The sequence below is a fragment of the Saccopteryx leptura genome, chromosome 2 (assembly GCF_036850995.1).
Source record: "Saccopteryx leptura isolate mSacLep1 chromosome 2, mSacLep1_pri_phased_curated, whole genome shotgun sequence".
NCBI lineage: Eukaryota > Metazoa > Chordata > Mammalia > Chiroptera > Emballonuridae > Saccopteryx > Saccopteryx leptura.
Window position 1 is genome coordinate 325,098,106 of NC_089504.1, and position 14,969 is coordinate 325,113,074.

Sequence of the window (14,969 nt, forward strand, 5' to 3'; positions counted from 1 at the left end):
AGAAGCCATCCCCAGCGCCCGGGCCATCTTTGCTCCAATGGAGCCTCGGCTGCGGGAGGGGAAGAGAGAGACAGAGAGAAAGGAGAGGGGGAGGGGTGGAGAAGCAGATGGGCGCTTCTCCTGTGTGCCCTGGCCGGGAATCGAACCCGGGACTTCCACACGCCAGGCCGACGCTCTACCACTGAGCCAACTGGCCAGGGCGCCTTTTGCCATTTTTAATAGCAGCCTTCATCTCAGCATTTCCTGTCTCCCTTCTCTGAATTTTTTCTCTATTAAGAACTTGTTACTGACTGAATCACCATCATTTTATTTGGTTTGCTTTTTCTTTTCCCACTTACATGTTAATTTCATAAGAACAAGACTTTTTCTTTGCTCAATTCTGTATCTTCAGTGTCTAGGAACAGAGCTCCAGCGCTTTCAGTATTTGAAGGAGTGAATGAATGGCTGATTTCTTACTCATCTTTCAAGGCTTCCATCCTCCAAGGCTTCCCTCCTTCACCCACTCCTTCAGTTTGGATTTATACCTATTGCTACCTAAGTTTCCCATAATATACTATATTTATCTTGATTATAGTACTTCCCAGAAGCTTTTTAATATTTGTTCATTGTTGTATTTCCTAGGGTCTAGCACATCCCTTACACAGAGATAATACTTAATAAATGTTAAACTATTTGCGGCATTTATACCAAATGTTGGGGCAGTGTGAAGATTTTAATTGGCATAAGGGACTTCCTAACTTCCTCTTTTTTTTTAAAATGAATTTCCTTCCTCTTTCAAAGCAAGCCAGATTTGCTTCCATCTCACCCCCACCCCTAGATGATTAGTAATTGAACATAACTCCAAATAACATTTGATCAAATACTATTTTATAGCTTTCAAATCACTTTGAAAGATAATTTTGGGGTCCTGTTCAGATAGCTCGGTTGGTAGAGTATCATCCTAAAGCCCAGAGGCTGCCAGTTTGAGCCCTGGTCAGGGCACTTTCAGGAACAGATTGATGTTCCTGACTCTCTCTCTCTCTCTTTGCCTCTCTTGGGATGATGCTCTGACCAAATGAGCTACCTGACCAGGGCTCAATTAACTTCTGTACAGTAAGAACTTTCTCTTCCATTGCAATTCTGAAGCAAATAAACTATTTATTATAGAGGAGAAGTTTAACTGGTGGTTTTATACTTTATCAATTATATTTTTATATTCAGTTAACTTGGTCATGAGAGATGATTTTCCATTTCTTCAATTTGAACTTTTTGACTAGGTTAATCCATTTGCAAATTTGTATTCTTCTAGCACCTTTCTGAAACCCTCACAAACCGTAAGGTCAGCCTGGCTCTGGACACACTCCAAACACTGGTTCATCTCATAGTGACATGGGTTAAAATGCTGCTGCTGCTGCTGCTGCAATGCTGGCTGAGTTCCCTGAGGCTCCTGGTAAGTGATGTCGATCTTGAGGGCTCAGTATTACTTCCTCCATTGAAGCCCTCAGTGATGGCACAACCTACCGTGTGGCCCACAGGAGAGCCCACAGCCACACCAGCTGCAGTGGTCGCCATCTGGGCCATCAGGCCTTGCTGCTGGGGTGCAGCAGCAGGTGAGGCAACAGCAGGTGGTGGAGCCAGTGCCAACATCTGAGCCAGGCAGGAGGTGAGGCTTCAGCTTCCACAAGGCATCACAACTGCGCTGTGGTTTGGTGTCTACAAGTATGAAACTCAAAGAAGACCCACACTTTATTTTTTAGAGCAGTTTTAGGTTCACAGCAAAGTTGAGCAGAAGGTACAGAGATTTCCTATATACCACTTGTCCCCACATATACATAGTCTCCCCCATTAAAATAATAATTATTGATCAAAAGGAAGTCCAGCCTGACTAGACAGTGGCTCAGTGGATGGAACATCAGATTGAGATGCTGAGGGCTCAGGTTTGAAACCCTGAGGCTGCTGGCTTGAGCGCAGGCTCACCAACTTGAGTGCGGGGTTGCAGGCTTGAGCATACGATCATAGACATGTCCCCATGGTCGCTGGCTTGAGTGCAAGGTTGTTGGCTTAAGCAAGGGGTCACTGGCTTGGCTGGAGCCTCCTGGTTAAGGCATGTATGAGAAAGCAATCAATGAACAACTAAAATTCTGCAACTACAAATCGATGCTTCTCATCTCTGTCCCTGTCTGTCTTTCTTGCTAAAAAAAAAAAAAAAAGAAGTCCACAGTCAAGAAAGGAAGAGGAAGAACAATTAGACAAACAGCAGACTGGTAGTTGAGGAAAAGGTGGGCAGAAAAGAAAGAGTGTGTTAATAGCCAGGTAATAAAAAAACTCAGGCTGGACTAAATATAAAACAGATTTGAGCTGGTAAAACAATATGCATTTCAAGAGATAACAGAATTTACGAACTAGAAAAAGCCTGGTTGAGTTTGAACCTCTCATCTACTAAATGAAAAAATCAAAGTCAAGGTACACAGCTAGAGACAGCAATTCTCAAACATGTAAGAAACCACATTAGAATGATAAGTGGACTTTAAATGATGACAAAGCTTATTTAGAACCTAGAAATTAAAGTAAGCTATAGTCTATTTGTTCAGAGCTGGATTTTGTATTCTATGCTTTAACTGCCGATTAGAATTCAATTAAGGTACTTATTCTTAAACTTGTAGTTTTTATTTTTCTGACAAAAACTGGCCAAGGAATACAAAACAGTTGCCACATAGAAGGAATAAGGATATTAGAGGAGGACTAAAAAGAAGCTGCTAACAAGAAAAGGAAGCCACTCACTGGTGGTACAGTCCATAAGACCCATTTCCTAACCTTTGTAAACAATTTGCAAGGGATGTAAATACAACTTCATAGCAGTTGGGGTGGGAGAGAGCAATATAGGGATATTATAAAAAGAAAATATTTGCTTTAGAGTGAATAAAAATATAATACAAGTCACCACATTCTCATATTATGTCACTATAAGGTAACAAGTCCATAGTGCTAGAAAATAAATTCTCTTATTGTGTAGTCACACTTCATACATTGTTGGTCTTACTTGGTAGTAATTAAATTATACATAAATCAGGTGCTGTTTCACCCCCTTCTTTATTGTGTTGACCTCTATCTCTTTTTGGCTAAGATTAAGTGTTTATTGTGTTGACCTCTCCGTCTGTGTCCTAAGCTTCTTTGGCAAGTACTATAACAACTCTGTCCTTTTTCTGCGTCATTTCTCTGGGAGTATAAACTGGGGAACTGTCACTTAGGTTGACCAACTGGAAGTAGAAATTACATACCAATCTCTCATGCTCTAAATCTTCTGATGGGCAACTCTTTCACAGGCATGTAATTATAATTAAAGCAATGGTTCCCCAAGTACAACCTAACATTGAAAGTCAGGTGGCTGGCCAACTCTTAAGTGGGTTAAGTGAAATATAATGAAACTAAACAAACTAAATGGTTACTAGAAGCCCTTTCAGCATGACAAATTATATTTAAGATTTTCTACATCATCAATTTTAAATACTGTATCAAATTTAAATTATAGAGGGATATTTAACATTTGACTTGCCTGATACTATGTAATAAAAACCAAAAGACATGTTTTAATCCCAGTTTACCATTTAAAATTCCCATGAGACATAACTATCTGCTTCACTGTCTTTAATAATAGGCTTATTTAAACTCAGACAAAGGAGAAATAGTATTTCTTAGTTTTCCACTTCAACCACAATTTTAAAAGTGGTTAATTTTGAAAAGTGTTTACTCCATGATAAACTCTGTAATGGGGTGAAAATTTTTATGGCTCTAGGGGAAACCAGGCCTAAAACTAAGAAGGAAGTTTTTAAAGTTCCTGGATGTTAATACTGCTCTAAATTTTCATTATAAAGTTTACATTCTATTTTTTTTCCTGAGTATTTTGTAATAATTTACTAATTCAGGAGTTAGACTAACTCCAACTCCAGTCCCATCTTTCAAGTGGCACAAGTAATACAAAGAGGTAAAACAGTTTGCTTCCAATTCCACTGTAAATCAAGTGTGAAGATCTATTCTTTGTACTATGTTCAAGTCTGTTCTTTGTACACAAACGCCACATTTAGGTACTGATTATTTAGGAGAGGAATTATACCTAGGTATCTGGCACTTGAACTTTCGGGGTCTTTTCTCCCATAGCTGAACCCTTAAGATTCGCTTCCCATTTATTACTTTAATCTAACTGCAGGCTGGGGATAACTGAGTTGTTTTGTCTGGAGACTTCTGTCTACATCAAACTGATGACCTGGAAATTAAAGGCTTTGAACTACATTCCCATGGCCTTATTCATGCCCTTTTAGTAATGAAATTAATCTGCCTCACAGTGAACTGGAAAGGGAAGCACCATGAATAATGCCACGCTGCTAATCTGGTCTACCAGGAAAGATGAGTAGAGAAAACAGAGTATTACCTTCTTGGCATATTATAATCTGTTGGTTTTAGGGACTAAAAACCTTTTGCTGGCCTTGCATTACCTGTCTGGCACCTTGAGTCTAATCTAATCAAAATGGTTATTTTTCAGAGTTGTTTCCTTATCCAGAAGCTTTATACTGTGACTTTCAGGGTGAAGACAAACGAAAGCAAACCAAATAGAGTTCAAAAGCGAGGGACTGAGAGTATTCCATTGTATGTGTATATCACATTTTATTTCTGTCTGCTGAAATCGGGTTGCTTCTTCCTTTTGGCTATTGTGAATAATGGCCTATAAACATAGATGTGTAAATGTCTCCCTGATTTAAATTCTTTTGGGTATATACTCAAGGGCATATCTGGATCATATGGTAAACCTGGCAGATTGTGACACATGGTACAACATGGAAGAACCTTGAAGGCATTAAATGAAATAAGCTAGCCACAAAAGAATAAAGAACTCCATTCATGAGGTACTTAGAAAATGGTGAAAATGGTAATTGCTTTGTAGAGGGTGGGGCAAAAGTAGGTTTACAGTTGTTTGTATAGAAAATAATAATTAGCAAATAGTAATACAAGGAAAAAATCGTTTCGCATACTCACTGTAAACTGTACACGTTCTTCGCCCCACCCTGTATATTTTACCATTAAAAACAAAATACTTTTTAAAACAGGAATTCTGTTCTGTCTGGTGACCCTCCCGTTTCTGGTGGGGAGAATTTTGAAGAGGGGTTCAGAGCGGGAGGGGGGCCAGCGCACGGGGCCTGTGGATGTGGGAAAAAATCGAGTCAACTGAGGTGGAGGGTCAGCTAACGCTAAAATGTAAGATGCTGTCAACTTTGTCACAAGGTTCACTTTCTTCAGGGATTTCCACAATAGGATGAAGAATTCTTTCGTCACAGGAAATCCTTGAGAGTCTCCTTTCCTTACACAACTCCCTCCGAGTCAAAAACTGCTGTAACATGAGGAGTCCATCGCCAGCCCGCTCCTTTATCTCAGAATCTTACGGCTCAGACGCCAATCAGCGAGGATTCCACATCTTTTCCAACATGGGTGTCAGAGCCGGGCCAGACCAACCGTCAATGGCTCAAGCACCCCCCCCACCAGCACCAGATGTGTGGGCTGGAGCGACGTTCTCGAGCGCCCCGGAAGTCACCGCCCCCCAGGAGGGAGAGGTCCCGGTTTCCCGGCTCCGGATTGGCGGGAAGGTGGGGGTAATGCGTCACGCGCGGGGTCCGGCCCCACCCCTACGGCCCTGCGAGCGGCTAGCGTGGGGGCGGGAAGGAGTGTGTGGCCCTGGGCGGCCATTACCCGGAACAATCCCCGGCCTCGCGGGAGGGACACTGGGGGAGGGAAGTGGGCGTGAGGAGGGGAGGAGAGTCGAGAGGGAGGAGTTGGGGGGAGGGGGGAGCGGGTCACGTGATCCAGCATGGAGGTGGTGGCAGCGGCCGGGAGGAGCTGCCTGGGCAGAAGCCGCACTTGTTAGTGTAGGGGGAGGAGGGGTCCGGGGGACGCCGACTCTGTCACCCAGGGACGCTAAGGAAAAGCGGGGGCAGGGGGGTGGGGGCAAGATTAGGCTCCGACCCCCGGCCGAGGGGATGAGGGGAGCATGGGCGCCAAGGAGTCACGGATCGGATTCCTCAGCTACGAGGAGGCACTGAGGAGAGGTGAGGGGGAGGGGTCTGGGCGAGCAGCCGGGAAGGCCAGCCACGGACTGCCTGGAGGGTGGGTGGCCGCGAGAGGGGAGGGGAGGTTGGGGCGTGTGGCGCCTGAGGCCGGAGGGCAGAGGCCTGCGAGGGTGAATACTATGGGGGAGAAGGGTCGGTGGGAGCAGTGTTGGGAAATTTGGACCTTATAGAAGGAAAGGGTCAAAGCTTGCCCGGAGAGAGAGGCTGGCAGGGCAGTGTCCGTGATTTCTGATGTCGTTGTTATCCTGGGTGGGTCCAGAGAAGTCCTCCTCTCCCCCTTCCCTTGGGTGGCACCAGCCCTTCCAACCCCCTCATCCCTTACTGCCATTTTCTCTTATCACTCCTTCGTAAAAATGTCCAGCAACATCCTAACCTCGTACCTAACAGTCTCTGCTGGAACGGGGAGAGTAGGCGGCTGCAAAGCCCTCTCCTTTGCTGGTTGGAGGCGCCTTGCAGTGTGGGGTCTCTGCCTTTTCCGAGGGCCTTTGCCAGTCTCTTGGGGGCTCTCACCATCCACACCCTTGGAGCGGCTGACTTTGCTGAGAACGACCTGAAATTAAGTTGTGTGTGAGGTGAGATGAGCCTGGACAGCTGGTGTTGCCACAGACCTTGTCTTACGTTTCATCCCCTCAGAGTTGGCCAGAGCCTTTTATTGCGTTTGATCGATAGTGCTCCCTCCCCTTCTCCCCATAAAATGGCATTCGGAAATCCAGCATTCTGGTATTGGTATAGCTCCCTGTAGAGACTGGCCTTGCTGCCAGCCCCAGCCTGATGCTATTGGCTCTGATGCACAGTATGTTGTTAACAGCCCCAACCCCCTACCACTGACCATGATTATGAAAGCACACGCTAACTGGTAGTGTCTGTTGTACAGTTTATGGCCAGAATGTGACTTAATTTTTCATGACTGAGATTTGAGAGTATGTGTGCATGTGTGCGCGTGCGCGCATGCATGTATATCTGTGTGTGCTTCTATTTGCGACATTTAATGGATTTTCTTGGTAACAAGTGACAAACATATTTGGTGTTAGGCATTATTTTTAACGGGTTTCCAATTCGACCAGCCATGCTCCAGGTAATGGTTTTAATAGCTAAAGACATAAAATAGAAATTAGATTTAAAGGCATTCAAAGCGAGAATTTAGTAGTGAACACTTGTTAATATGTAGGAAGAAAAGGGATAAATTTAGTGGGTCATCACCTGAAAATAATTACAGAATTTAGAGGTATTGTGGACTGACCAGAATAACAAAAATATGCTTTTAATGTCTTTTCCTGTGGAACAGTATGATTGTTGTATGGACAATCTCACTTGAACTTTTTTCCTTGCCTCAATATGAGAAATATTCCAAATTCTTGATGTCGTTCCAGCTCTAGTAGGCTAGTCATTTCCGGGATGCTGTTGAGCCTGACAGGTCTGGCCTCAATTAGGCAGTGGCTTATATAGTATGAAAGAGGACATCAGTCAAACTGATTTACAGGTTCAGAAGTGTTTAGTTCAGGTTTGATGGTGATGTATCTGGCACGTACGAATTCTAAAATTAAACTTTTGTCCACATCTAGCCTGCTTACTCTCATATCAAACTAAGACTATACCTGTGTATATAAATGAAATTAATAGTTGGTGCATTTTAAACTGATTTGACAAGAGGTCTTTGTTCAGTTTGTTGTGAAGTGTATGCCTATTGAATTTTAAAACATATATTTGAAGAAGTAGTAAAATACTGGTTCAAACCTTATTTAACTCTTTGAACGAATTTATTTTATAAGTTTTGTTACAGAGGAAAAAGCAAAAAATAGAAGCAAGTTGATAAAATAATACTTATAAATGTAAACCAGAAACTTTTTTTTAAATGGGTTAATTAATTCTTTTGAACAGGATACTGTTTACTGTAGTAAATGTCAGACTTTAATATAGAATTTATTTTAGTAAGGTTCTAGAAAGAATTTATAAAGCTTTTAATAGAGTTAAAACATGGTTTGAGAACTTTGGGGGGCACTTGAGTAATCTAAGTAGGTACTGAAACCTTCATCCATTAGTCTTATCTGCTTGTTTATATTGTATAAGGTGAATTGAGGGAGATGAGGAAGGTGAATTGGACAAACATATACAGTGTGTGTTACATGAATCATTGTATAAGAACAAGGCAGGCTTGATAAACTACTGAAATACCTATCCCCTTGGTTTTACTTCAAATTATTGAGCACTAAAATAATGCCTAACCATAAATAAGTATTAGTATTAGAATGATAGTCAAGCATATATTGCCTCATGCAAAGGGGAATTGGAGGCAGTTTATCTTGCAGAATGGGACCTTGGAAATGGAGTGTTATGTTAATGACAGATAACACTTACTAGACCCAGTGAAAGGGCCATCTAGTGACTTCTTATTTATTTACATTCCTGAGGCTCTAGAAATTAGGAAGATAGGCTTTGCCTACTATTTTGGCTTGACTGTATTGTCAATTATAGAAATATTAATAGTTTTCTGAAAGTATACCTTAAAATTTTTAAAGGGAGATGTATTAGTGGTGGCTTTTATTTTTGGCTTGTATCTGTTTTTCTTGAATATCTTGGATAGAACACAAGCCTTACTTTGAAGGTTTGATTTGTTTTAGATTGCATTTACTTTCTAAATTATGCCTAGTGCAGTTAATGGGTCCTGAGAATATTAGCAGCTATGTTCATTATCTATTCATTTCTAAGTTTGCATCTAAGTGTGGCTTATGTATTCTTAAAAATTATTCTCAATGCTTAGAATATAATATAAAAAACATTTAATGATGTCCCTGGCCTGTTCGCTCAGCGTTTGAGCGTTGGCCCAGTGTGTGGAAGACCCGGGTTCAATTCCGTGCCAGGGCACACAGGAGAAGCGCCCATCTGCTTCTCCACCCTTCACCCTCTCCTTCCTCTCTGTCTCTCTCTTCCTCTCCCGCAGCCAAGGCTCCACTGGAGCTAAGTTGGCCTGGGTGCTGAGGATGGCTCCATGGCCTCGCTTTAGGCACTAAAATGGCTCCGGTTGCAGCAGAGCAATGCCCCAGAAGGGCTGAGCCCCTTGGTGGGCATGCCAGGTGGATCCTGGTCAGGCACATGCTGAATAGTTTGTCTGTCTGCGCCCCCCCCCACACTTTGGAAAAATACAAAAAAAAATTTAATGAAAGATGAATTACAGTTTCAGAGCATCTCAGAACTTTAAGAATCCTTAAAAATCTCCAGTTAATTCTTCTTTTTCCTTTTTCCTCTCTTTCATCATTCTGTAAGTGGAATTATAAACTCCCCTTCCAAGAATTGCTGACTTAAAATTATTCTTAGCTTTTAAATTGTGGTAGTAAAATACAGCGGCTACAGTTTCTTCTAATCCTTTTCTTAAAGTAGAATTTGGCACTTCTGTTGGATTAAGTAGTTAGATGATGAACTATAACATGTTAATTATGCATGGGTTTATATTTTTGAGGTCCCTGTGCTTATTAATTTCTCAAGTTTTTACTGAGCACTGCCTATGACTTAGACACTGATGGAACAAAGATTGCTAAGACCCTCACTCACTGAAATGTGTGTATCTCAAGGTTTATGCAAGACTATGCAAGGTGGGGAGGTGGGAATAAAATGTTAGAACTTCTATTTAAAGTTCAATTTTGTGTATGTTTTTTTTTAAATTTTTTATTTATTTACTTTTTTAGATTTTTTAAATTCATTTTTATTAGAGAGAGAGGGGAGAGAGAGAGATAGAGAGAGAACAGGGGGAGGAGCAGGAAGCATCAACTCCCATATGTGCCTTGACCAGGCAAGCCCAGGGTTTTGAACTGCCGACCTCAGCATTCCAGGTCGATGCTTTATCCACTGCGCCACCACAGGTCAGGCCCAATTTTGTTTATGTTTGATGATATACATAATGTTTTTTAAATGTAGAATATATTTCTTTATAAATGATTAAAATTTAGTATATTAGGTGTGACAATACTGTGGAAGGAAATGCTAGTGGAATGCATAGTTTGTGTGGGCGTAGTTGGTGGCCTAGTCACTTAATGGTTGTTGTGTTCGCTAGTGGAATAATTAGGCATGTAATAGTTGAAGATTGTAGTACTTTTCATTTTTGCTTATCCACCAAACCTAATATGCTCTAAAACATTGATTTCCCAACCAAGATTTTATTCCCCAATTTTCATAGTATTAATATTAAAATTTCACTAGTATTGCATCACCTATGATGTGATGTCAGCTGGTTTGGCATAGTAAATCATTGTATGAATGAAAATTGAATTCACAGTTGGTATCTTCTGGAATCCACTATTCCCTCTTATTAAAGCACTTATTTGCCTTTGTCTGAATTTATTAAATTTACCAGTGTTAGTAAGTTTTGGTTAAGCCTTTTGCGAGTATACTTAGCCAGCTGTTATTATAAGTAAAGGAGAAAAATGGGTTGGTTTTCAATTAGTCTGCTTATATGTAGTCACTTAAGTAGTTACAAAGTTGCTGTTCTTCCTAAACTCTGGTTTGACACTTGATAGTGAGTGTCAGTGATAAAGAGGAGATAAATATACCCATGAATCCTGAATTTGGAGGAGATGAGCAGAAAGAGGTGATAACTTGATGGTTAGTGGCCTCCCCATTTACCAAACTTGACAGCTGTTTTCTTTTCTTTTTTCCTTGTTTGTTTGTCCTTGTGATTAGTAAGATTTCAGGGTGAAAGCATTCAGTGTTACCTTCCAGACAGATATGTAAGTAACCTAGTAGTCAGGTGTTTTCTCAGGAAAGGTTTTTTGGCAATTGATTATATGATAGGTCACAGGAAAAATTAGGATGGTAATTATTATTCTTGCTGTGACTATAGAATAATCTGGTTTTGGAGCACCTAGAGATTAATGCTGAGAGTTTGGATTAGAAGCTTTAATGTTAAACAGCTGCGGGGTGGAGAGATTTTATTTATGAATTAAGAGTTGGTGGTTTGATAGTGGTACAGAGAAGACTAAAATGCAACTGACTGTTCTTTTCATACTGTATCCTGGAAGCCTGGCTTCTCTTTTCAGGGCTTGTTTATGTTCCTGCTTTTACCTTTTGGGCTTCATGGTATTTGTGTTTAATCTTTATTTATTTATTTATTTATTTATTTATTTACAGAGACAGAGAGAGAGGGATAGATAGGGACAGACAGACAGGAATGGAGAGAGATGAGAAGCATCAATCATTAGTTTTTCGTTGTGACACCTTAGTTGTTCATTGATTGCTTTCTCATGTGCCTTGACCGTGGGGCTACAGCAGACCTAGTAACCCCGTGCTCAAGCCAGCAACCTTGGGTCCAAGCTGGTGAACTTTGCTCAAACCAGATGAGCCGGCACTTAAGCTGGTGAGCTCGAGGTCTCGAACCTGGGTCCTCCGTATCCCAGTCCGATGCTCTATCCACTGCGCCACCACCTAGTCAGGCGGTATTTGTGTTTAAATTGAGACCCTCTGCCTTATTCTGCATGCCAGTAAGTTCTCTTGTTTTGTTTTATTTTTAAACCCTGTCTTTATTTTATTTATTTACCTTTTTGTGACAGAGACAGAGAAAGTCAGAGAGAGGGACAGACAGACAGGAAGGGAGAGAGATGAGAAGCATCAGTTCTTCATTTCAGCACCTTAGTTGTTCATTGATTGCTTTCTCATATGTGCCTTGGTTGGGGGGCTACAGCAGATTGAGTGACCCCTTGCTCGAGCCAGGACTGTGGGCTTAAGCTGGTGAGCCTTGCTCAAACCAGATGAGCCTGCACTCAAGCCTGTGACCTCGGGGTCTCGAACCTGGTCCTTCTCATCCCAGTCCGAGGCTCTATTGACTGCGCCACTGCTTGGTCAGGCCTCTTGTTCCTTTCATCTAATAAGACAGTGTTCGTGAAGGTCAGAGGTGGATAGTTGATTACTGACATCAAAACCTGATAAAACCAGCTTTTAGGTATTTACTATTATAGTCAAAGACATCTATTAGAAGACCTATTTATTTAAAACCCTTTGAGTAGTACGAACATGCATGTACGGCCTCACTCAAAGGATTAACAAAAAATTCACTACTCAAGGGTTAAAAATGAAGGCCTTTACATCCCTCTTTATTAAGGATTTGGTATTACTTAACATAACGCTTCTTTATTTAGGGAAATCCCAAGTTTATCACTATCTTGTGAACAAAGTTTAGGAAAACTGGTATTATGAAATCTTGCTATAACACTGTTCTTGGAATCCTTGATATTGGACTGTATTAAAAGCAAAACTATGGTAACATGAGGTTTTACAGGGGAAGTTTTCCAACTTCTTTCATTTTTATAAAGAAGTTAGATTGTCTCAGCATCTTCTTACCCTTTGCGGAAAAAGCCTTATAAGGTTTGCTATGGTTTCTTGCCTTTTCCTAATGACTTGTGAAAGAGTCTAGAGCAGGGGTCTCAAACTCGCGGCCCGCGGGCCGCCTGGTCTAGAGAGATTCCAGTATGAAAGGGACCATTTTATCAAGGTAGGTCTCCCCTAGTCTGTCCCATGATAGTAAATGGCACTACTATTCCAAACCCAATTGTTAAAGCCAAAAATCTAGAGGTATTCTCACTTCCTTTCTTTCATTATGTGACCTAACCTTTTATCTTCAGTTTGAGTCTTACCCAGTTTTGTTTGGTGGCCATTTCAAACTGTTAACTTCTGCTCATCTTCACTGCTACTACTCTAGTCCCAGCTGCCATAATTTCTTGCTAAAATACTGTGCAGTGATTTCCTGTTTTCACACAGCAGCCAGTGAAATATATATTTTTTAATTCAGTCATTGATTTTTAGAGAGAGGGAGAGAAATATAGAGAAACATCTATCTGTTCCTGTATGTGTCCTGACCGGGATCGACACTGTAACCATCTGGCCAGGGCAACTACAGTAATCTTAAAATCCAAATTAGATACCATCATTTCTTTTCTCTCAGTGTGTATTTTTCTTAGCTCCGAAAGGCTATTTACAAATATTCACATGCTGCCTGACTGGGTGGTGGCGCTGTAGATAGAGCGTCGGACTGGGATGCTGAGGACCCAGGTTCGAGACCCTGGGGTCGCCAGCATGAGCGCGGGCTCATCTGGTTTGAGCAAAGGCTCACTAGCTTGGACTCAGAGTCGCTGGCTCGAGCAAGTGGTTACTCGGTCTGCTGAGGGCCCGCGGTCAAAGCACATATGAGAAGGCAATCAATGAACAACTGGGGTGTCACAATGCACAACGAAAAACTGATGATTGATGCTTCTCATCTCTCTGTTCCTGTCTGTCTGTCCCTGTCTGTCCCTCTCTCTGACTCTCTCTGTCTCTGTAAAAAAACACCACAAATAAATATTCACATGCCTGGCCCATTCATCATACCTGAAGTCCCAGATCTGATGGCCTTAGTGAGGCCTTCTTTTGTCACCTTATATGACATTGTCTTCTGTCACTGTTGCATTATTTTTTTTTTAAGTGAGACAAGGGGAGATAGACTACCACATGCACCCTTACTGGAATCCACTCAGCAGCCCCCGTGTGGGGCTGATGCTTGAATCAACCGAGCTATCCTCAGTGCTTGAGGCCAGCCAAGTTATCCTCAGTGCCTAGGGCCAATGCTCTAACCAGTTGAACCACTGGCTGTGAGAGGGGAAGAGGGAGGGGGAAGAGAGTGGGTAAAAGAAGCAGATGGTCGCTTCTCATGTGTGTCCTGACCTGGGATTGAACCCAGGATATCTGCTCACCGGGCTGACACGCTATCCACCGAGCCACCCGGGCAGGGCCCCTATTGTACTGTTTTGTGTAGTTTATATATGGCCTTTATCATAATATGTAATTACCATGTTTATTGTGAAGTCATGATGCTGAATCCCCATTGCCAGGATAGGTGTAGTGTGTATAGAGTACTTTTTTTCATTTTTAAAATTTTTATTGAATTTAGGGAGAGGAAGAGAGAGTGTGAGAGAGAGACAGGAATATAGCTCTGTTCTTGTATGTGCCATGACTGGGGATAAAACTGGCAACCTTTGTGTTTCCGGATGATGCTCTCACCAATTGAGCTATCTGGCCAGGGTGTACATGGTGTATTTTGGGTGCTCAGTAGATATTGGATGACTGGGTTAATGTATAAATGTATAAATGATGGAGAGGAGACTTGGAGGATTTGTATAATGTTTGTAAGGTTGAAGGGTAAAGAATGGCCTGCTGATAAGGATTATATGTATCAATCTCAAAATTTCTTTTAAAGGTTGTGAATGATAGTTAAAAATGTAAGAGCCTTAAATGTAATATGTAATTTTTTCTGTTTAGTTCAATTTAAAATTGACAACTAATATAAATTCCTGAGTAGTCATTGAGAGATTAGTATGAACACTTGAGAATGCCTTTTGGAAATATATAATATTTTATAATTTTGTGTATGAAATGATTTATTTTTATACAATGATCTTCATATACTTTTTATCCAGGATGACAAGTATCATTCTACTGCCATATGTGAGGTTAGATTTGGATACTTATATGCTTAAAATGTTGTATAGAGTTACTCTGGAAGCTGAAAATAAAATTCACATCAATAGTCAGAGCACTGTCTTATTGGTTCTAAATAATCCAGGTGATTTTAAACTAAGTTTTATGACTATCTTTATATATATATTTTTTTGGTCTAAAATTCTTTTTCCCTTATACATCATGGCTAATGCTTCCCTCCTCCCTTCTCAGTCTTTTAGTTTTAATTTTTATCACTGATATATGGATATAATTTAGAATCAAATGGTTATATGGGACTTATTATGAAAATAACAGTACTACTATTATCCTTTCCCCCTCACCAATATTCCTCTACCCATTGACCAATACTTTTATCACTTAAAGCATTAATTTGGTCTTTATATCTCGAAATAATTTGCTACT

The 14,969-nt window shown here is 41.1% G+C and overlaps 1 protein-coding gene across 4 annotated transcripts in view; it reads left to right on the forward strand.

Moving 5' to 3' along the window:
- Window positions 1-5,925: 5,925 nt before the first annotated feature.
- USP32 (ubiquitin specific peptidase 32) overlaps window positions 5,926-14,969 on the forward strand; it is a 178,963-nt gene continuing 169,919 nt past the window's right edge. For all 4 annotated transcript variants that reach the window (XM_066363173.1, XM_066363174.1, XM_066363175.1 and 1 more), the window contains exon 1: window positions 5,926-6,071. In XM_066363173.1, coding sequence (XP_066219270.1) covers window positions 6,014-6,071 — 58 coding nt within the window. In that variant the 5' untranslated portion in view covers window positions 5,926-6,013. The remainder of the gene's footprint in view (window positions 6,072-14,969) is intronic.